General features: G+C 39.6%; 1 protein-coding gene across 13 annotated transcripts in view; it reads left to right on the top strand.

Moving 5' to 3' along the window:
* ITCH (itchy E3 ubiquitin protein ligase) overlaps positions 1 to 24,160 on the top strand; it is a 153,485-nt gene that overhangs the window by 128,699 nt on the left and 626 nt on the right. For all 13 annotated transcript variants that reach the window (XM_055265899.2, XM_055265898.2, XM_055265895.2 and 10 more), the window contains 4 exons: positions 5,766 to 5,886; positions 6,332 to 6,436; positions 8,998 to 9,094; positions 21,094 to 21,166. In XM_055265899.2, coding sequence (XP_055121874.1) covers positions 5,766 to 5,886; positions 6,332 to 6,436; positions 8,998 to 9,094; positions 21,094 to 21,166 — 396 coding nt within the window. The remainder of the gene's footprint in view (positions 1 to 5,765; positions 5,887 to 6,331; positions 6,437 to 8,997; positions 9,095 to 21,093; positions 21,167 to 24,160) is intronic.

Genomic DNA, 24,160 nt, shown 5'->3' with positions numbered 1-24,160 from the left:
TGTTTTCACACTGCTGATAAGACATACCTGAAAGTGGACAATTTACAAAAGAAAGAGATTTAATGGACTTACAGTTCCACATGGCTGGGGAGGCCTCACAATCATGGTAGAAGGCGAGGAGGAGCAAGTCATGTCTTACATGAATGGCAGCAGGCAAAGAGAGAGCTTGTGCTGGGAAACTCCCATTTTAAAACCATCAGATCTTGTGAGACTTATTCACTATAATGAGAACAACATGGGAAAGGCCCACCCCCATGATTCAGTTATCTCCCACTGGTTCTCTCCCATAACACATAGGAATTATGGGAGCTACAAGATGTGATTTGGGTGGGGACACAGAGCCAAACCATATCATAAGGTTGGGTAAAATTTATAACTAAAATGATGTTTTATAGTATATCCTTTCTAATTATTTCCATTGGTTCATGCTCTTAGTCTCAAGAACTAATAGTTCATTCATACCTTCTCAATAGCAATTCTTTCCAGCCAGGGTTAAATTTTGCATATCTACTTCTTAAGTTCCAGGTTCTGCATTTCTTGCCTGGTTTTTCCCTCCATAATTGAAAGTATACTATTTAACACAGTGAACTGTCATTATTTGTTGGAAAACAATCTATCCTTTTAAAAGTTTATTTTGAAATATGCTTTTAAAATGTCAATTTGTTTTTGTCAATTCTCCAGTTTTTTTGGTTATCATATGTCTAGATTTTCTTATGACATATATAGCATTCCAGAGAGGTAATGATTCGAGATTCCAAGAGATGTACTATGTTTCTCAATAGTTTTGTTGCTGGTAATATAACATTTTAAGATAATGGGCAGCTAAAAAGATTTTTAGTATCTACTTCAATAATGGCTTGCTTAAAATTTCAGAGTTTGGGGGGTTTTTAGTATTATTTTAAGAAGTATAATTTCCTTAGAATGAAATGCACTGATCTTAAGTGTACAAGTTGAATTTTGACAAATATATATATCAGCCTAAATGTGAGCATTTTATGGAGAGAAGTTGTGCTATATCACTCATTTAATTACCAATTCTGTAAACACTGTTCTATATAGCATCATGTCCATATAAACATGACCCAAATTGTGGAACTTTTTTTTTTTTCTATTCTGGACCCCATAAGGGGCCAATACACACCTCCCTTCTCCCAGCCCCAGAGGTAGGTAACCATTTCTGTTTAGTTCTATTTCTATAACTGTTTCTGATCTTAAACTTCCTAAAATGGAATCATAGAGTATGTACTCATATCTAGCTTTTAGTGTCTGATTTTTTCTTTTATTTGGTGTTTGTGAGATTCAGTCATATTGTTTATATCAGTATTTTATTCCTTTTTATTGCTGAGAAATATTCCATGCTGTGTATATCTCAAAATTTGTTTATCCATTCTCTTGGTGATAAATGTTTTGGTTATTTCTCAGTCTGGGCTTTTATGAGTAAAGCTGCTATAAACATTCTTGTGGTGTCTTTTTGTGGACATATTTTTCTTGAGTAAATACCTAGGAGTGAAATCGCTGGGAAGGTGTTTGACTTTATTAGAAACTGCCAGTTTCGGCCGGGCGCGGTGGCTCACGCTTGTGATCCCAGCACTTTGGGAGGCCGAGGCGGGCGGATCACGAGGTCAGGAGATTGAGACCACGGTGAAACCCCGTCTCTACTAAAAATACAAAAAAATTAGCCGGGTGTGGTGGCGGGCGCCTGTAGTCCCAGCTACTCGGAGAGGCTGAGGCAGGAGAATGGCGTGAACCCAGGAGGCGGAGCTTGCAGTGAGCCGAGATTGTGCCACTGCACTCCAGCCTGGGTGACAGAGCGAGACTCCGTCTCAAAAAAAAAAAAAAAAGAAACTGCCAGTTTCCCAAAGTGTTTTTGCCATTTTGCAGTCCTACTAGCAATATTTGAGAGTTGCTTCACGTTCTTGCCAATTCAGCATTGTCAGTAATATCTTGTGGTTTTAATTTCCATTTCTTCCTTCACTAATGGTGTTGAGTACGTTTTTCTGTGCATATTGATCATTCGTAGCTCTTCTTTTGTGATGTGTGTATCCAAATCTTTTATCCATTCTAAAATTGGGTTGTCTTTTTATTTGTGATTGTTGGAGTTCTTAAATATTTCAGATCATTGATTTTAGAAACTTTTCTCTTTCCTTTGTTCCCTCCCTCTTCTTAACTTTTCTTATGATGTGTCCAGATTTCTTTCTTCTTTGACGGAGTCTTGCTCTGTTGCCGAGGCTGAAATACAGTGGCACGATCAGAGCTCACCTCAGTCTTAAACTCCTGGGATCAAAGGATCCCCCTGCCTCATCCTCCTGAGTAGCTGGGACTGTAGGCACAAGCCACCGTGCCTAGCAAATTTTTTGGTTTTTATTTTTGTAGAGATGTGGTCTTGCTATTTTGCACAGGCTGGTCTCAGACTCCTTGCCTCAAGCTATCCTCCCACATTCTGTTTTCTAATACAAGGATTTAAAGCTGCAGATTTCCAACTAAGTATTGCTTTAGCTATATCCCACAATGTTTTTTTTTTTTTTTTTTGAGATAGAGTCTCACTGTGAGGTTGCCCAGGTTGGAGTGTAGTGGTAGAGTCATGGTTCACCGTAGCCTCAACCTCCTGAGCTTCAGATAGCCTCCCACCTCAGCCTCCCAAGTAGCTGGAACCAAAGGCATGTGCTACCATGCCTGGCTTACTTACTTATTTATTTATTTATTGTAGGAGATGGGTCTCACTATGTTACCCAGGCTGGTCTCAAACTCCTGGATCCAAACGATACTCCCACCTTGGTCTCCCAAAGTGCTGGAATTATAGGCATGAGCCACCGCATCCAGTCCACACTTTTTTTTTTTTTTTTTCACTGAGGCAGAGTCTTGCTCTGTCGCCCAGGGTGGAGTGCAGCAGTACAATCTTGGCTCACTGCAACTTCCATCTCCTGGGTTCAAGTGATTCTCCTGCCTCAGCCTCCCAAGCAGCTGGGATTATAGGCACCCGCAACCACTCCTGGCTAATTTTTGTATTTTTGGTAGAAATGGGGTTTTGCCATGTTGGCCAGGCTTGTCTTGAACGCTTGACCTCAGGTAATCCACCTGCCTCGGCATCCCAAGGTGCCTGGATTACAGGCATGGGCCACCACGCCCAGCCACAAATTTTGGAATGTTGTGTTTTTCACTATTTTATTTTTATTTATTTAATTTATTAATGTTTTATTTTTATTATTATTATTTTTGAGACAGGGTCTCACTTTGTCACCCAGGCTGAAGTGCAGTGGCAAAATCTTGCCTCACGGCAGCCTCCACTTCCAGAAGTTCAAGCAGTCCTCTTGCGTCAGCCCCCAAGCAGCTGGGACTACAGGCATGTGCCACCACACCCACACGGCGAGATGGGGTTTCACCGTGTTGCCCAGGCTGGTCTTGAACTCCTGTGCTCAAGGGATCCACCCACCTCAGCCTCCCAAAGTGCTGGGATTATAGATGTCAGCCACCACATCCAGCCACTCTCATTGTATTTAAAAGTATTTGTTAGGTTTTTTTTTTTTTTGAGACAGTCTCTCTGTCGCCCAGGCTGGAGTGCAGTGGTGCCATCTTGGCTCACTCTAAACGCCACCCCCTGGGTTCACGCCATTCTCCTGCCTCAGCCTCCCCAGTAGCTGGGACTACAGGCGCCTGCTACCACTCCTGGCTAATTTTTTTGTATTTTTAGTAGAGACAGGGTTTCACCGTGTTAGCCAGGAAGGTCTTGATCTCCTGACCTCGTGATCCACCTGCCTCAGCCTCCTGAAGTGCTGGGATTACAGGCGTGAGCCACCGCGCCCAGCCAGGTCTTACTATTTTTATCCTGATAATCTCTACTTTATAATTGGAGTGTTCAGTACAATTTATGTTTAATTTTATTACTCATTTGGTTGGACTTTTGTCTAACCATTGCTTTTTGTTTTGCTATTTGTCTCGCCTTGCTATTTGTTTCTTATTTTTCCCAACTTTCTTTGCTCTTTCTTGCCGTCTTTGAATAAAGCAATTTTTACTTTCTTTTTTAGCTCTTCTGTTGGTTTTTTAGCTATACCTCTTTGTTTAACTTTAGTGGCAACTCTAATGATTATGATAATATGCATCTTTAACATCCCTATTGACCCAAACACTACTTGTGCAATATAAGAAGCTCATAGGCCAGGTGCGGTGGCTCACGCCTGTAATTCCAGCACTTTGGGAGGCTGAGGTGGGCGGATTGCCTGAGGTCAGGAGTTCGAGACCAGCCTGGCCAACATGGTGAAACCCCGTCTCTACTAAAAATACAAAAATTAACTAGGCATGGTGGCAGGCGCCTGTAATCCCAGCTACTTGGGAGGCTGAGGCATGAGAATCGCTTGAACCCAGGTGGCGGAGATTGCAGTAAGCCGAGATCATACCATTGCACTTCAGCCTGGGGGACAAGAGCGAGACTTTGTCTCAAAAAAAAGAAAAGAAGCTCCTAATAATATAATTCCATTTACCTCACTCCAGCTGTTTGTGCTGTTGTTGTCGTATATTATTTCTACATGTTACAAATATAATACTTTATTACTGTTATTCTTGCTTTAATTTTTAACTATTTTCAAAAATAATCTTATATTTACTCACATTACTATTTCTGGTTCTCCTTATTTCTTTCCTCAGATTCATTTTTTTTTTTTTAATCTAAGATCATTTCCCTTTGGCTTTAAAAAAAGAAACCTTTCTTTACCATTTCACTTAGTGTGCATCTCCTGGCAATGCATTTTCTCAGCTTTTATATGAAAACATCTTTATTTCACCTTCATTTTTTGAAGGATATTGTCACTAGATTTAGAATTCTAGGTTTATAAAATAATGATGTGGTCATGTTTTTATGATTTATGTTTTAAAAAATAATCCTCATGTTGTAGAGACATATACTGAAGTATTTGTTCAAAATGAAATTATTTGGGCTGGGCGTGGTGGTTCATGCCTGTAATCCCAGCACTTTGGGAGAAGGCAGGCGGAACACTTGAGGTCAGGAGTTCAAGACCAGCCTGGCCAACATGATGAAACCCCCATCTCTACTAAAAACACAAAAATTAGTTGGGTGTGGTGGCGCACACCTGTAATGCCAGCTACTCGGGAGGCTGATACACAAGAACTGACTGAACCTGGAAGGTGGAGGCTGCAATGAGCCCAGATTGTATCATTGCACTCCAGCCTGAGTGACAGAGTGCAACCCTGTCTCAAAAAACAAAAACAAAATAAAATTTAAAAAAAAGAAATTATATGGCTTGGCAATGGTGGCACACACTTGTGATCCTAGCACTTTGGGTGGCCAAGGCAGGAAGATCACTTGAGGCCAGGTGTTTAAAACCAGCCTTGGCAACACAGAGAGACCCCATCTCTACACACAAAACCAAAAATTAGCCAGGCGTGGTGTTGCACACCTGTATTCCCAGCTACTCGGGAGGCCGAGGTAGGAGGATTGCTTGAGCCCAGGAGGTCAAGACTGCAGTGAGCCAAGATTGTGCCACTGTTCTTCAGCTCAGGTGACAGAGTGAGACCTCATCTCAAATAAATAAAGAAAAGAAATGAAATTATGTGATATCTAGGATATGAGTAGGGGCATAGATGAAATAGATGGGCATTGTGATGAAGCTTGGACATGTGTACAGGGGGTTCATTATATTCTACTTTTGAATGTATTTTAAGTTTTTTATAATTTTTTGAAATTTATTTTTATACTCAGAATTTAAAGATAAGATCTAAACTTCCTGATATGTTTTTTCATATTTGTTTGCCAGAATGTTAGCTGAGTGGAGGATGTCTCGAGGTGTTGAAGAACAGACACAAGCTTTCTTTGAGGGCTTTAATGAAATTCTTCCCCAGCAATATTTGCAGTACTTTGATGCAAAGGAATTAGAGGTAATGAATTTTCCTTCATTCCCCTGTACCATGCTAGTAAATAATGCCTTAAGTTGTCTGCTTTTAACTCACTTTCCCATATTTCCTGTTACTGTAATATTTTTTATACTGGGGCAAAATGCTTTGAAACATCCCCAATGGTTAAAGAAAATCATAATTTATCCAAAGATAAAACAATAGTATTACCCCCCCCAAAAAAGTACAAATATTAGAGCTTCTCTACAATTGAGTGACTTACTTCCCTGAATATGTATATATATGACACCGTGCATGGAACCTTGCCTTCATGAGCAATGTAGATATAATTCTTGATGTGTAGTTGATAAGTCAAAGCCTACTGATTGTTATTCTAAAGCTTTGCTTAGTCTTAGTCTTTCCTTATTTATGTCCAGCTGTTTTTGTACAGTTAACCTTAGGAAACAATTTGTCTTTTTCATCCCTAAAGGTCCTTTTATGTGGAATGCAAGAGATTGATTTGAATGACTGGCAAAGACATGCCATCTACCGTCATTATACGAGGACCAGCAAACAAATCACGTGGTTTTGGCAGGTTTGTTTTTAAATTTATTTCTATTAGTTGACACAGCATAATTTTTTAGAATTTGCTTACCACATATGGAAATGAGTCACAGGTCAAAATGTACCAGTGTATATAGACCCCTTAGTCCATGCATTATAATAAATGAATACAGATTATAACAGCATCCTTTTAAGACTATTGCCAAGTAAGCCACACATACCTTGCATCTTTGTCCAAAGTAGAGTGTAAGACAATTCCAGATGATAAGATTTACCTACATTTGATTTAAATGGTTTTGGGGTTTTATAGGACTGTGTAGTATGTTTTTTATCATTTATACTTCATTATATAATGTTCAGAAGGCAAAATTTAAGAGACTTGGTTTAAAATCATAATGGTATCTCTCTAAAAATGTTTGCCTTAAGCATAGTATATGATGTTCAACATCATTAGTCATTAGAGAAATGCAAATCAAAACCACAGTGAGGCTGGGTGCGGTGGCTCACTCCTGTAATCCCAGCACTTTGGGAGGCTGAGGCGGGTGGATCACAACATCAGGAGATAAAGACCGTCCTGGCTAACACGGTGAAATTAGCCGGGCATGGTGGCGCATGCCTGTAATCCCAGCTACTTGGGAGGCTGAGGCAGGAGAATCACTTGAACCTGGAAGGCAGAGGTTGTAGTAAGCCAAGATCGCACTACTGCACTCTAGCCTGGGTGACAGAGCAAGACTCTGTCTCAAAAACAAAAACAACACAATGAGATACCACATCACACTTAGTATTATTTTTGAAGTGGAGAAGAACAACCATTGCCAAGGGCACATTGCTGGTGATAGTGTGAAATACCACACCACTGTGGAAATAGTTTGGTGGTTCCTCAAAATTTAAACATAGAATTAACGTAATATCCAGGAATTCCAATCCTTGGTATACAGCCCAAAAAATTGAAAGCAGAGACTCAAACAGATACTTGTACACCAGTATTCATCATTCATTTACCCACACAAAATGTGGTATATACATATACAGATGCTCCTGGACTTGGAGTTTTATCCTTTATATCCATCATAAGTCAAAAATATCTTGAGTTGAAAATGCATTTAATACCCTTATCATAACTTACCCATTGTAAAGTTACATTGTAAAGTCACAACTTACCCATTGTAAAGTTGAAAAATCATAAATCGAACCATCATAAGTCTAGGTGCTTCTCAACTTATGATGGAGTAATAAACCCAATAAACCCATCATAAAGTCAAAAAATTGTAAGCCAGGCACCGTCTGTGTTAGAATATTATTCAGTGCTAAAAAGTAATGAGGTTTTTATTATGTGCTACAACATGAACAAACCTTAAAAACATTATGAATTTTAAGATAAGCGAAGTAAGCCAGACACAAACAGACAAATACTGTATAATTCCACTTACATGAGGTTACTAGAATGGGCAAATTCATAGAGGCAAAAGTAGAATATGGGTTACCAGAAGCTGCAGGGAGCAAAAATGGGAAGTTGTGTTTAATGTGTACATAGATTTTACTTGGGATGATGAAAAAGTTGGAAATAGTGGCGATGGTTGCACAACAGTGTGAATGTACTTAATGTCATTGAATTACATTCAAAATGGTTAAAATTGAGAATTTATGTTGTGTATATTTTACAAAAATTTAAAAAATTAAATTAAAAAAATCTGGTATACATGTAAAAAAATTCATATGAGAAACTTAAACTGAGCTTCTATAACAAGTAGGGTTACAATTGTAGGATAATTGATAATAGTACAATAGGATAAAAATTATTTTTTACAAAAAAGTTTTTGGCTGAGGCAAAACAGTTCTACTACAGGCTAGAAACATTCTCTAGAAATCTATTATTTTGAGTCAGAATTGTATAAAATAAAAACCACATAATTCTAGCTATGTGTAGCTATACCAAAACCTAAAGAACATTGAGAAGAGGAGGTTATTGGGATATATCCTGCATCAGAATTCTGTGAGTTTGATTAAAGTTGTTTATTAAACCAAAAAGTCTATACTGACTCAAGGTCTGTATCCTGTGTAGCCACATGAATATCCTATAGGATGGGCAGATCTGGGGCTAGGGGGTGGTGGTGGGATGGGGAGTCACAGGAAGGGCTGCCCTAGAAGAGCTAATCTTAAAACTGAGAGCTCTTGGTCTCAGTCCATCTTACTTTTTATATACCCCTTTAAGTATATCATCCTAAGATTTATATAAGGAAAGGTTGGGTGGGGCTTTGATAAACATGGAAATGGCCCTCCATGCATAGTGTTAAGTAATTATCTAATGCAGTGGACACCAGGGGTTCCTTTAAGATTTGAAATGAGCTAGATACAGTGGCTTGCTCCTATAGTCCCAGCTACTGTGGAGGCCGAGGCAGGAGTACTGCCTGCTGCCCAGGAGTTAGAGGCTGCAGTCAGCTATGATTGCACCACTGCACCCCAGCCTGGGCCACAGAGCAAGACCTCACCTCTAAAAAAAATAAAAGATCTGAAATCATTATTTTTCTTTCTTGTTTAGTGTGCTGAATGTAACATATGACATATATATCTCTTTAAATATACTTTTAACAGTTTGTTAAAGAAATTGATAATGAGAAGCGAATGAGACTTCTACAGTTTGTTACTGGAACCTGCCGATTGCCAGTAGGAGGATTTGCTGACCTCATGGGTATGTATACAGGATCACTTTTCCTATACAGAAAATTGTTTACCATGCTGCTTTACGTAAATGTGTATACAGCCTATTAGAAACAACAAAGACAGGGATAGCCATTTTCTTAACTATTCCCAGTTAGTGTGGATTTGTATAACCTTTAAAATAGTTTTTAGTCCTTACCTCTGTAGAAATTTTTAACCCTCAAGCTAGAACCCACAGCTAACTCATTAGGACAGCAGTCCTTCTGTATGTAAATCTGTTCATTTAGTCATTTGCCAAACATGTGTCTCTTATGAGTCAATCACTATTGGTTGTATTATTTAACGATGTGAGAAGATCATTATATAATACAATAGTGGATTGTAGTTTCCATATTGTGTTTAAAACCACTCTTCCCTGGGAGACTGGGAGTTCTTTGAGATATGGATTCATATCTTCATCTTTTTATTTCTTGCCCCTGGCAAAGTGCCTGTTACACAGCAATCTGCTGCTTAAAATGAATATTGAGATGAATGACTATGGCAATATTTACTTTGTTACTAAACAATAAATTATTTAAGTAAATTCAAATATTTCCTTAATACCAACATTATACCAAGTATCATAGGAGGATACACAGAGAAGTTAAGATCCCTAAGCCTGCTTCAGAGTGAAGCAGAGTCAAAATTAGGAGAACTAAGCAGGTAATTTTGCATACAGAGCATGGAACCAGTTTAGAAAGTAGTTTAAAAGCCAGATCAAAAGAATTTGAATATTATCGTGAGGGTATTGGAAGCTGTGGAACTTTTTGAAGAGAGGAAAACTTGCTCAAGCTGCATTTAGGAAGATTTGATAGGAAGATAGAGTGTGGATTAAAAGATGGTGAAGGCCTAGAGATAAGAAGAAATCATTGCAGCAATGATGAGAACCTGATCTCAGGAGATGGAAGTAGAAATAGAAAAGAGGGTAGATACTAGAGAAAGTTCCAAAGGTAGAAACAGGTAGAGAGCTTAATAGAAAATGAAGTGTAAGAGAGGGCTATCAGCAATAATTGTCATGTTATGAAACACGGAGCAATGGAGAAGTTAGGAAGTATAAAGAGTATGCATGGTTGTAGATGTTGGGGGAGGATGCTGAGCAGCTTAGAACCTGCTGAATTTAAGGTAACTGCCAGACAACCAAGTAGAAAACCCCAGGGGAGCAGCTGTAGAGGTAACAATATATGAGTTAGAGTTAAGAGGAAACAGAAGAAGTTGAATCATCAGAGCAGTGACATTTGATGCTGCGAGAATGTGTGGTCTTAGGCAGAAATAGAATACAGAGAGGAGTAGAAGGCTAATGCCTAGAAGCATCTGCATGTAGGGATAAGACAGAAGGAGATAGCCTAGGCCAGGCACAGCCTCACACCTGTAATCCCAGCACTTTAGGAGGCTGAGGTAGGTGGATCGCTTGAGCTCAGGAGTTTGAGAACAGCTGGGGCGACATGGTGAGACCCCGTCTCTACTAAAAATACAAAAATTAGCCGGACGTGTTGACGCACACTTGTAGCCCCAGCTACTCGGAAGGCTGAGGCAGGAGAATCACTTGAACCTGGGAGGCAGAGGTTGCAGTGAGCTGAGATCGCGCCACTGCACTCCAGCCTGGGAAACAGAGTAAGACTCCATCTCAAAGGAAAAGAAAAGATGGAATTAGTCTGGAAGCCAATTTAAAGGAGAGACCAGAGAGTGAAAAGAAGAAAGAAATAGTATACTGTCTGAGAAGCAATTAGAAGGAATTTTTTTCTTCAGTGCTACAGAGAGGTCTCAGAAGGGTGATTTCTAGGAAAGTTTTTGTTAGAAGACAGAAACAGTGAGCTTGTGGTTTGGAGAATTTTAGAGGCTATCTAGTTTATTTTGTTTGTTTTAGTTTCAAAATTTTATTTTTTACTTTTTAAATTATTCTTAATTGACGTAATTGTACATATTTAGGACTACAGTTTTTATTTTGATACATGTATACAATATATAATGATCAAATTGGAGTAATTAGCATATCCATCACCTCAAACATTTATCAATTCTTTGTGTTGGGAACATTCAAAACTCACTTTTCTAACTATTTATAAACATACAGGCCAGGCACAGTGGTTCACACCTGTAATCCCAGCAATTTGGGAGGCTGAGGCAGGAGGAACACACAAGCCCAGGGGTTTGAGACAAGCCTGGGCGATATAGGGAGACCCTGTTTCTATAGCAAATTTAGAAATTAGCTGAGCATGGTGGTACACACCTGTAGTCCCTGCTATTCAGGAGGTTGAGGTGGGAGGATCACTTGAGCCTTTGAGGTGAAGGTTGCAGTGAGCCAGGGTCATGCCACTGCACTCCAGTCTCAGTGACAGAGTGAGACCCTATCTTAAAAATACACACACTGGGTGTGGTGGCTCAAGCCTGTAATCCCAGCACGTTGGGAGGCCGAGGCGGGCAGATCACCTGAGGTCAGGAGTTCGAGACCAGCCTGGCCATCATAGTAAAACCCCTTCTCTACGAAAAATACAAAAAAAAAAAAAAAAATTAGCCAGGTGAGGTGGTGGGAGCCTGTAATCCCAGCTACTTGGGAGGCTGAGGCAGGAGAATCGCTTGAACCTGGGAGGCAGAGGTTGCAGTGAGTCGAGATTATGCCACTACATTCCAGCCTGGGCGACAAGAACAAAACTCAACTCAAAAATAAATAATTAAATAAATAATACACACACACACACACACACACACACACACACACACACACACACACACAGTAAATTGTTGTTGATTATAGTCATTGTATAGTGCTGTAGAACACTAGAACTTATTCTTCCTGCCGATCTGTACTTGTATATCTATTAACCAACCTTTGGCTCTCCCCTCCTTCCTGCCACCCTTCTGTAGTAACCACTGTTCCACTTTGTACTTCTGTGAGATTGGCTTTTTTAGCTTTCACATGAGTGAGAGCATGCAGTATTTATCTTTTTGTGTTTGGCTTATGTCACTTATAATGTCCTCCATGTTCATCTGTGTTGTCATAAATGACAGAATTTTGCTTTTTTTTTAAATGTCTGAAGTATTCCAGTTTGTTTATACACCACATTTTCTTTATCCATTTACCTGATGATGGACACATAAGTTGATTCCCTATCTTGGCTCTTGTGAGTGGTGCTGCAGTAGACATGGGAGTGCAGATGTCTGCTCGACATACTGATTTCCTTTTCTTTAAATGAATGCCCCATAGTGGGATTGCTGGATCATATGGTTGTTGGGAGGCTGAGATGGGTGGATCTCTTAAGGCCAGGAGTTTGAGACCAGCCTGGCCAACATAGTGAAACCCTGTCTCTACTGAAAATACCAAAAAAAAAAATTAGCTGAGAGTAGTGGTGCACGCCTGTGATCCCAGCTACTTGGGAGGCTGAGGCACAACAATTGCTTGAACCTGGGAGGCGGAGGTTACACTCTAGCCTGGGTGACGGAGCAATACTCTGTCTCAAAAAGTTAATAATAAGAAGAAGAAGAAGAATTTACATCCCCGCCAACAGTATGTGAGTTCCTCTTTTTCCACATCCTTGCCAGCATTTGTTATTTTTAAATCTGTAACAGTTACTCTAACTGAGGTGAGATGATAGTTCATTGTGGTTTTGATTTGCGTCTCCCTGATGATTAGTTATGTTTAACATTGTTATTTTGAGAGATATCTATTTAGCTCATATCCCATTTTTTAATGCATTGTTTTCTTTTTTGCTGTTGAGTTCTTGTATATTCTGGATATTCTTTGTTGGATGAATAGTTTGCATATACTTTCTCCCATTCTGCAGATTGTCTCTACACTGTGTTGATTGTTTCCTTTGCTATGCCAAAGCTTTTTAGTTTCATATAGCCCCATTTGTCTATTTTTGTTTTTGTTGCCTGTGCTTTTCATGTCCTCTTTATAAAATCTTGGCTCAGGGCCAGGCACGGTGGCTTGTGCCTGTAGTCCAGCTGAGACGGATGGATCACCTGAGGTCAGGAGTTCAAGATCAGCCTGACCATAGAGAAACCCTGTCTCTCCTAAAAATACAAAAATTAGCTGGGCATGGTGTCACGTGCCTGTCATCCCAACTACTCGGGAGGCTGAGGCAGGAGAATCACTTGAACCCAGGAGGCGGAGGTTGAGGTGAGCCGAGATCGTGCCATTGCACTCCAGCCTGGGCAAGAAGAGCAACACTCCATCTCAAAAAAAAAAAAAAATCTTTGCTCAGACCTGTGCCCTAAAGCATTTTTCCTGTTTAATCCATTTTGAGTTGATTTTCGTACATTGTGAGAGAAAGGGGTCTACTTTCATTTTTTGCATATAGATTTCTGTTATTCCAACACCATTTATTGAAGAGAGTGTCCTTTCCCCCAATGATTTTTCTCTTTTTTTTGAAACAGAGTCTCGCTCTGTTGCCCAGGCTGGAGTACAGTGGCGAGATCTCAGCTCCCCACAACCTCTGCCTCCCGGGATCAAGCAATTCTCTTGCCTCAGCCTCCTGAGTAGCTGGGATTGCAGGCATGCATCACCACGCCTGGCTAGTTTTTCTATTTTTAATAGAGATGGGGTTTCACTATGTTGGTCAGGCTGGTCTCGAACTCCTGACCTTGTGATCTGCCTGCCTCGGCCTCCCAAAGTGCTGGGATTACAGGCATGAGCCACTGTGCCCAGCCAATGATTGTTCTTAGTGTCTTTATTGAAAATCAGTTGGATGTAAATATGTGGGTTTGTTTCTGGGTTCTCTCTTCTGTTCCACTGGTCTATGTGTCTGCTTTTATGCCAGTACCATGCTGTATTGGTTACTATAGCTTTGTTGTATATCTTGAAGTCCAGTAGTGTGATGCCTCCAACTTTTTGTTCAGGATGTCTTTGGCTATTCAGGATCCTTTGTAGTTCAGTATGAGTTTTAGGATTGTTTTTTCTATTTCTGTGAAGAATGTCATTGGTTGTTTTTGTTTTTTGAGATGGAGTGTATCACTCTATCACCCAGGCTGGAGTGCAGTGGCACATTCTCAGTTCACTGCAACTTCTGCCTCCCAGGTTCAAGTGATTCTTGTGCCTCAGCCTCCCAAGTAGCTGTGATTACAGGCATACGCCACCACACCCAGCCACTTTTTGTATTTTTAGTAGAGATGGCATTTCGCCATGTGACCGGTCTGGTCTTGCACTCCTGAACTCCAGTGATGTGCCCACCTTGGCCTCCCAAAGTGATGGGATTACGGGCGTGAGCCACTACACCCATTGGTATTTCTGTAGGGATTGCATTGAATCTGTAGAAATTTTTAATAGTATGGTTATTAGTGGAGTATTAATTTTTCAACCCATGAACATGGGATGTCTTTACATTTTTTGTGTGTTTTCTTCAATTTCTTTTGTCAGTGTTTTATAGTTTCTGCTGTAGAGATCGTTCACCTCCTTGGTTAAATTTATTTTTAGGTTTTTGTTGTTTGTAGCTATTGTAAGTAGGATTGCTTTCTTGATTTCTTTTTCTTCTAGTTTGTTGTTTTATAGAAACACTGCTGATTTTTGTATGTTGATTTTGTATCCTACAACTTTACTTAATGTGTTTATCAGTTCCAATAATTTTTTACTGGTGGAGTTTTTAAGGTTTTCTGTATATAAGGTCGTGTTGTCTGCAAACAGGGATAGTTCAACTTCTTCCTAATTCTGATGCCCTTTATTTCTTTCTCTTACCTAATTGCTTTGGCTAGGACTTCCAGCAGTTTGTTGAATAAATGTGGTGAAAGTGGGCACCCTTGTCTTGTTCCATATCTTAGAGGAAAAGCTTTTAGTTTTCTCTGTTCAGTATGATGTTGGCTGTGGGTTTGTAATATATGGCCTTTATTATGTTCAGGTACATTCCTTCTGTGCCTAACTTGTTGAGAGTTTTTCTTATGAAGTGATGCTGGATTTTATTAAATTTTTTCTGCATCTATTGAGAAGATTTTTTCTGCATCTGTTGAGAAGATCATATGGTTTAGTCCATCATTCTGTTGATATACTTTGTTATGTTTATTGATTTGTATATGTTGAACCATCCTTGCATCCTTTGGATCTTTTTAATGTGTTGCTGAATTTGATTTGTTTGTATTTCATTGAGGATTTTTGCATCTGTGTTCATCAAGGATATTGGCCTATAGTTTTCTTTTCTTTTCTTTTTCTCCTTTTTTTTTTTTTGTTTTTGTTTTTTGTATCCTTGTCTGGTTTTGGTATCAGGGTAATGCTGGTCTTGTAGAATGAGTTTCAAAAAATTCTCTCTTCTATTTTCTGGAAGAGCTTGAAAAGAATTGGTTTAGTTCTTTAAATGTTTGTTAGAATTCCATTGGTTCCTAGACTTTTGTTTTCTTTGATGGGAGACTTTTTTTTTTTTCTTGAGACAGAGTCTTGCTCTTTCACCCAGGCTGGAAGGCAGTGGCATGAGCTCAGCTCACTGCAACCTCCGCCTCACAGGTTCATGCCATTCTCCTGCCTCAGCCTCCCGAGTAACTGGGACTACAGGTGCCTGCCACCATACCCAGCTAATTTTTTGTATTTTTAGTAGAGACGGAGTTTCACCATGTTAGCCAGGATGGTCTCGATCTCCTGACCTTGTGATCTGCCTGCCTCAGCCTCCCAAAGTGCTGGGATTACAGGCGTGAGCCACCATGCCCGGCTTTTTTTTTTTACTATTATTTTTGTTTTTGAGACAGTCTCGCTCTGTCACCCAGGCTGGAGTGCAAATGGGAGACTTTTTATTACAGATTCAGTCTTGTTACTTATAATTGGTCTTTTCAGCCTTTCCGCTTTTTCTTGGTTCAGTCTTGGTAGGTTGTATGTGTCCAGGAATGTATCAATTTCCACAGGTTTTCTAAGTCGTTGGTGTGTAGTTCGTAATAATTTCTAAAGGTCCTTTGTATTTCTGTGGTGTCAGTTGTAATGTCTCCCTTTTTGTTGCAGATTTGATTTATTTGGGTCTTTTCTTGGTTTAGCTAGTGGTTTGTCAATTTTGTTTATCCTTTCAAAAAAAAACAACTTTTCATTTCATCGATCTTTTGTCTTCATTTTTAGCCTCATTTTTGTTTATTTCTGTTTTGATCTTTATTATTTCTTCTAGTAATTTGGGGTTTGCCTTGTTCTTGCTTTTCTGGTTTCTCAAAGTGTATCATTAGGTCATTTATTTAAAATCTTTCCACTTTTTTGATGTGGGCATTTATTGCTATAACGTTACCTTTTAATGTTGGTTTTGCTATATTTTATAAGTTTCAATATATTATGTTTCCATTTGCATTTGTTTCATGGAATTTTTTAATTTCCTTTTACATTTCCCCATTGGTCATTGTGGAGCACGTTTAATTACCATGTGTTTATACAGTTTTGAAAGTTCCTCTTTTTATTGATTTCTAGTTTTATTCCACTGTGGTCAGAAAATACATGTGACATTATGACTTCAGTTCTTTTAAATTTGTTGAGACTTGTTTTGGGTCTTAATATGTGGTTTCCCCAGGAGAATGTTCTATGTGCTGATGACAAGAATGTGTATTCTGAAGCTGTTGGATGAAACGTTCTATGAATGACTGTTAGGTTCATTTGGTCTGAAGTACAGTTTAAATCCAATGTTTCTTTGTTGATTTTCTGTCTAGATGATCTGTCCCGTGCTAAGAGTGGATGTTGAAGTCCCCAACTAGTATTGGAGTCTGTCTTTCCCTTTTAATGTAATAATATTTCCTTTTTATATCTGGGTTCTTTGGTGTTGGGTGCATATATATTTATAAGTCTCATATCCTCTTGTTGAATTGGTCCCTTTATCATTATAGAATGCCCTTTGTCTCTTTTTATAGTTTTTGATTTAAAGTTTGTTTGCCTGATATATGTATGGCTACTCCTGCTCACTTTGGATTTCCATTTCCATGAAATATCTTTTTCATCCCTTCCTTTTTAGTCTGTATGTGTCTTTACGGGTAAAGCAAGTTTCTTGTAGGCAGCATATGATAGTTGGGTCTTTTTTTTTTTTTTAATCTATTCAGCCAGTCTGTATCTTTTTAGTAGGGAATTTATCCACTTATATTCAAGGTTATTACTGATGGATAGATCAGGACTTACTCCTGTCATTTTTAAAATTACTTTCTGGTTGCTTTATATATCCATTGTTCCTTTCTTTCTCTCATATGTTTATCATTATGGTTTTTGTGGTTTTCTATAGTGCTAAGGTTTGGTTCTTTTTTCCCTTAGTGTATCTGCTCTACCAGAGTGTTATATTAATATTTTTTGTGTATTTTCATGAGAGTGATATCATCTTTTCACTTCCAGATGTGGGACTCCCTTGAGCATTTCTTATAAGGTGATGAATTCCTTCTATTTCCCCATGTCTGGGAAATACTTTATTTCTCTTGTATGTCTGAAGGATGGTTTTGCTGGGTATAGTAATCTTGGCTGCCAAGTTTTTTCTTGCAGTACTTTGAGTATTATCTCATTCTCTCCTGGTCTGTAAGGTTTCTGCAGAGGCGGCCATCTAGTTTAAACTTTCACCCAGCACAGGAAGAGAAAGTTTTAGAGGTGGTGTATATAATTCTTTAATGTGATGCTTCTCGACCTTGGGGATGGATCCAACATCCCACTTTTATTAATATATATTCAAGCCGGGCGTAGTGGCTCACGCCTGTAATCCCAGCACTTTGGGAGGCCGAGGTGGGTGGATCACGAGGTCAGGAGATCGAGACCATCCTGGCTAACACAGTGAAACCCCATCTCCACTAAAAATACAAAAAATTAGCCGGGCGTGGTGGCGGGAGCCTGTAGTCCCAGCTACTCGGGAGGCTGAGGCAGGAGAATGGCGTGAACCCTGGGAGGCGGAGCCTGCAGTGAGCCGAGATCGCGCCACTACACTCCAGCCTGGGTGACAGCAAGACTCCGTCTCAAAAAAAAAAAAAAAAAAAAAAAAAAATATATATATATATATATCTATATATATATTCATAATATCCCCTTTAATACACTGATTTATGGATGAAATAACCTATTGACAATCCCTAAAAAATACTTATACATAGCCTTAACTGTAATATAAGGGATTAAATTTTTTAGGTAATTTATAATGAAATAATATGTGTTTTAATACATGTCTATTTGGGGACAACTATGTTAGAAGATATACCTAAGAAGTCAAATATTTGTTCCTACTTATAAGAAAAGGTTTAAGACAAGATCAAAAGCCATTCTCTATAAGAAGTACTGGAAAGGCTGAGTGCGGTGGCTCACGCCTGTAATCCCAGCACTTTGGGAGGCTGAGGCGGGCGGATCACCTGAGGTTGGGAGTTCGAGACCAGCCTGACCAACATGGAGAAACCACGTCTCTACTGAAAATACAAAATTAGCCAGGCATGGTGACGCATGCCTGTAATCCCAGCTACTCAGGAGGCTGAGGCAGGAGAATCGCTTGAACCTGGGAGGCGGAGGTTGCAGTGAGCCGAGATCGCACCATTGCACTGCAGCCTGGGCAACAAGAGCAAAACTCCATCTCTCAAAAAAAAAAAAAAAAGAAGTAGTAGTACTGGAAAATAAAAGAACAGATGAGAAAGATAAATAATAGACAAGTATATGTGATAACAAAAGGAGGGAAGTAACCTAAATAAAGTACGAATAATACACCTGCGAAAATAAATTATAGATGGTCAAGGTGGAGAAAAATGAGGTAGATCTTAAAAGCATAGTATCAGAATATATCTTCTGTCATAAAATTCTACTATAGGCCAAGGCTGTAACATGTAAAAAAAGCCTCGGAGACTATAACATTTGAAAGGTGACTGAAAATAGGAACATAGGTACAAAAGTCTACACAGAAGTTGTATGGTTTAGGGACAGCGTCAGAGTTTTTAATAATTTGGTTTTAAATCTATTAAAAGCAATTCAGAATCCTTTCCGTTACATACTAATGTGCATTATTAAATGAAACTCCTTTCCATCTATGTAGTTAAATATGCTGCTAGGTACGGTGGGCACACATCTGTAGTCCCAGTTATTTGGAGGCTGAGGCAGGAGAATTGCTGGAGCCCAAGATTTCAAGGCTGTAGTGCACTATAACTGCTTCTGTGAATAGCCACTGCACTCAAGCATGGGCAACATAGTCATACCCTGTGTCTTAAAAAAAAAAAAAGTTATAAAAAATGAAATGTGACCAGGTACAGTGACTCACACCTGTAATCCCAGCACTTTGGGAGGCCGAGACAGGTGGGTCACTTGCGGTCAGGAGTTCGAGACCAGCCTGGCCAACATGGTGAAACCCCATCTCTACTAAAAATACAAAAATTAGCCAGGCGTGGTAGTGGGCACCTGTAATCCCAGCTACTCGGGAGGCCAAGGCAGGAGAATCACTTGAACCTGGGAGGCAGAGGTTGTGGTGAGCCAAGATTGCCCCACTGTACTCCAGCCTGGGAGACTCCGCCTCAAAAAAAGAAAAAAAAAAAGAAAGAAAATGCTATAAAATATTGAGTAGAGGCCGGACGTGATGGCTCATGCCTGTAATCCCAGCACTTTGGGAGGCCAAGGTGGGTTGATCACTTGTGGCCAGGAGTTCAAGACCAGCCTGGCCAATATGGCAAAACCCCATCTTTACTAAAAATACAAAAATTAGCTGGGTGTGGTGGTGCACATCTGTAATCCCAGCTACTCTAAGGCATGAGAATTGCTTCAACCCAGGAGGCGGAGGTTGCATTGAGCCAAGATTGTGCCACTGCCATCCAGCCAGGGTGACAGAGTGAGACTCTGTCTCAAAAAATATATATATTGAGTACAGAGAACATGCAGAGTGTGAGTTAATTTTAATTTATGTGTTGAACACCACAGAATAATTTTAACTGTGTTTTTTATAATGTTTCCTGTATTACTGGACTTTTTACATAACTACTTGTGAAAACAATTCAGTGTTACTAAATACAAAAGCACTAACAATTTATATTGGGTATACTTAGTATACTGGGTTTAGTCAGGTGGGACATGAGAAAGTTCTTTGTGTCTGACAGTATCACACATTGCAGAACAGTTAGTGTTCCTGCCCCCTTCTAATTAAAATATCTAGTAGCATTACCAGTCATTGAGACCAACAATAAATGCTTCCTAGGGAAAAGTAATGATCTTTTAAAAAACTGGTGTTTTTATGATCACTATTCACAGCTATCTCCAGCAGTAGGTAAATGAGGGGCAAGAATTTTATGTTTATATTTGTATCTGTTTTTGTAAGGGTATGCCCTGCAGGACCTGTAAGTTCTAGCATTAATAATATGGAATTCACTAGGATGTTTACATTTCACAAAGTTTTATCAATTCTGTATTTAAATCAAGTGTCATTGTAGTTTCGTTATTGTCTTTCAGACTACTAAAATTAAGCTTTTTGTGTGTTCTTGGGTAAGCTTTTATTAATCATAACAATGTGTTATTCCGGCTAAAGAATGCTAGATGAAACTGCATTTTCTCCTCTGGGGCTTATATTAACAAACTAGTCATCAAACTTTTACACCTACCAGAATCACCCGGAAGCTTGTTAAAGCACATATTGCTGAGCCTGACCCCTAGAGTTTCTTTTTGTTGGTTGGTTTTGGGTTTTTTGGCTTTTTGAGATAGGGTCTCGTTCTGTCACCCAGGCGAGAGTGTAGTGGCGCAATCTTGACTCACTGCAACCTTGCTGCACAGATTCAAGCAATTCTCCTGCCTCAGTCTCCTGAGTAGCTGGGATTACAGGCATACGCCACCACACTTGGCTAGTTTTTGTATTTTTAGTAGAGATCAAGATTCACCATATTGGCCAGGCTGATCTTGAACTCCTGACCTCAAGTGATCTGCCCACCTTTGCCTCTCAAAAGTACTGGGATTACAGACATGAGCTACCACACCTAACTCAGAGTTTCTGAATTAGTAAGCTGATGTGTGTGGTATGTGGATTTATGGTTCTTACAAGTTCCCTCTTGATGCTGATGCTTGTTGGATTGGGGAACACAGTTTGAGATCCACTATACTAACAAACTGTTTATGATTTCATTATGTTTTAGGGAGCAATGGACCACAGAAATTCTGCATTGAAAAAGTTGGGAAAGAAAATTGGCTACCCAGAAGTCATACCTGGTAAGTACAATCAGAAAGGATAGAGAAAACAGCTTTTGTCCAGTTATCTGTAGCTATTTAAAGCCAGCTAGAAATTAAAAATGACATTTAGTAGATATAGAGAATAGCACAGCCATCATAGCAATCCAGTTTAAGAGCATTTTGTTCACCCCTATGTGATTCCTTACAACTATTTGCAATCAATTCCTTTTTTCACATCTGAATTTTTTTTTTTAATGTGGGATTTAGTTATTTTAACTTTTCTCTGAAGGCAGCAAAAGAAAGTTAGGAGACCTACTTTCTAACATCATGACCACAAATATTCTCATTTGAAATCTAACTACATTTCTAAAAATGTAGAAAACTAAATCTAATCCTAATCTCACAGCAAATATATTAATATTTTGGAATTCAACCTAATGTCAACAATATTTGAACCTTATTTTGTGGGATATATTTTAGTGGTCACATATGGCCCTTCCTGGATATCTGACCTCTTTACTGTTTTATTGTCTATTCCATTTTGTTTTTATACATAGGTTTTGTACATGCATGTAGTGTTTAAGTAACAATTTTATTGATATATAATTTACATATTATAAAACTCACCTTAAATTATGCAGTTCAGTTCAGTGGTTTTTTGTTGTTGTTGTTGTTTGTTTGTTTGTTTTTGAGACAGGGTCTCACTTTGTAGACCAGGCTGGAGTGCAGTGGCTTGATCTCGGCTCACTGCAACCTCCACCTCCCAGGTTCAAGCAATTCTCTTGCCTCAGCCTCCCAAGCAGCTGGGATTACAGGCACCCGCCACCACGCTCAGCTAATTTTTGTATTTTTAGTACAGACGGGGTTTCACCATGTTGGTCAGGCCAGTCTCAAACTCCTGACCTCAGGTGATCCACCCACCTCGGCCTCCCAAAGTGTTGGGATTACAGGCGTGAGCCACTGCACCCAGCCTGTTCAGTGGTTTTAGCGTATTTACGAGGTTATGTAAGCATCATTACTGTATAATTCCAGAATTTTTTCACCCTCCCCAAAATCCATGTACCCATTAGCAGTCACTCCCCTTTTACCCCCTGTGTAGCCCTTGGTAACCACTAATCTACTTTCTGTCTCTATGAATTTTCCTATTCTGGACATTTTATATAAAATGAATCATACAATAAATATATAACTTTTTTTTTTTTTTGAAGACAGAGTCTCTCTCTGTCACCCAGGCTTGAGTGCAGTGGCGTGATCTCAGCGCACTGCAACCTCTGCCTCCCGGGTTCAAGTGATTCTCCTGCCTCAGCCTCCCGAGTAGCTGGGACTATAGGCATGCACCACCACGCATGGCTAATTTTTGTATTTTTAGTAGAGACGGGGTTTCACCATGTTCGCCAGGCTGATCTTGAACTCCTGACCTCGTGATCCACCCACCTTGGCCTACCAAAGTCCTGGGATTACAGGCGTGAGCCACTGCCCCCAGCCAAATATACAACCTTTTGTGTGTAGCTTCTTTTACTTAGCATGTTTTCAAGGTTCATCCATGGGCTAGCATATACAATATTTCATTCCTTTTTACAATTAATCGTTGGGTTTAATATACATAACATAGAATTTACCATTTTTAACTGTGTACAGTTCAGTGGCATTAAGCACATTCATATCATTATGCAGTCATCACCATCACCTATCTCCAAAAATTGTTTCTGTTGTTGAGACATGTCTCACTCTGTCACCCAGGCTGGAGTGCTATAGCTCAGTCTCCACTCATGCAACCTCCACCTCCCGGGCTCAAACTATCCTCCCACCTTAGCCTCCCAAGTAGCTGGGACGACAGGCATGTGCTACCACACCTGGCCAATTTTTAAACTTTTTGTAGAGACAGAGTCTTACTTTGTTGCTAAGGCTGGTCTCGACCTCCTGAGCTCAAGCAATACTCCTGCCTTGGCCTCCCAAAGTGCTGGAATTACAGGCCGTCGTGCCAGACCTAAAACATTTTTCATCTTATAAAATTGAAACGGTACCCATTAAAGCAGGGTACCAACTCCTGGTCCCCAGCCCCTGTTAGGAACTGGGCTGCACAGCAGGAGGTAAGTGGAGGGTGAGTGAGCATTACCTGCTGAGCTCCACCACTTGTCAGATCAGCAGAGGCATTAGATTCTCATAGGAGCAATAACTATTGTGAACTGTGCATGGGAGGGATCTAGATTGCGCATTCCTTACGAGAATCTAATGACATGAGGTGGAACAGTTTCATCCCGAAACCATCCCCCTCCCCACTCCTGTCCATGGAAAAATTGTCTTCCACAAAACCATTCCCTGGTGCCAAAAAGGTTGGAGACTGCTGCTTTAAACAATGACTCCCCATGACTCCCTTTCCCCAGGTCCTGGCAAACATCATTCTACTACTGTTTCTATGATTTTTGACTATCTTTAGTACTTCGTAAGTGTAGAATCATACCTTATTTGTCCTTTCCTGGCTGGCTTATTTCACTTAGAATAATATCTTTAATTTTCATCCGTGTTGTAGCATGTGTCAGCATTTCCTCCTTTTTAATGCTGGATAATATTTGATAGTCTGGATATACTACATTTTGTTTATACATTCATCTGTCCATGGACACTTAGATTATTTCCACCTTTTGGCTGTTTATGCTGCTATAAACATAGGTATACTGTGGTAGAATATAGATATATCTGTCCATGGCCCTGCTTTCAATTGTTTTGGGTATATACCCAGAGGTGGAATTCCTTGATCATGTAGTAATTCTATTTTTAATTTTTGGGGGGAATCTCGCCATACCGTTTTCCATAGTGACTACACTGCATAATATTCCTACCCGTAGTGCAGAGGGGCTCCAGTTTCTCCACATCCTCACATCCTTTTCAACTCGTTTTCTTCTGTTTTTTGTTGTTGTTGTTGTTTTTGTTGTTGCTTTAAATAATAGCCATCCCAACAGGTGTGAACTGGTATCTCATTGTGGCTTTTATTTGCATTTACCTAATGACTAAGGATGTTGAGCATTTTTTTTA

The sequence above is a fragment of the Symphalangus syndactylus genome, chromosome 24 (genome assembly GCF_028878055.3).
Source record: "Symphalangus syndactylus isolate Jambi chromosome 24, NHGRI_mSymSyn1-v2.1_pri, whole genome shotgun sequence".
Lineage (NCBI taxonomy): Eukaryota > Metazoa > Chordata > Mammalia > Primates > Hylobatidae > Symphalangus > Symphalangus syndactylus.
The sequence above is the reverse complement of the archived record's forward strand: the minus strand, read 5'-3'. Positions and strand labels throughout refer to the sequence as shown.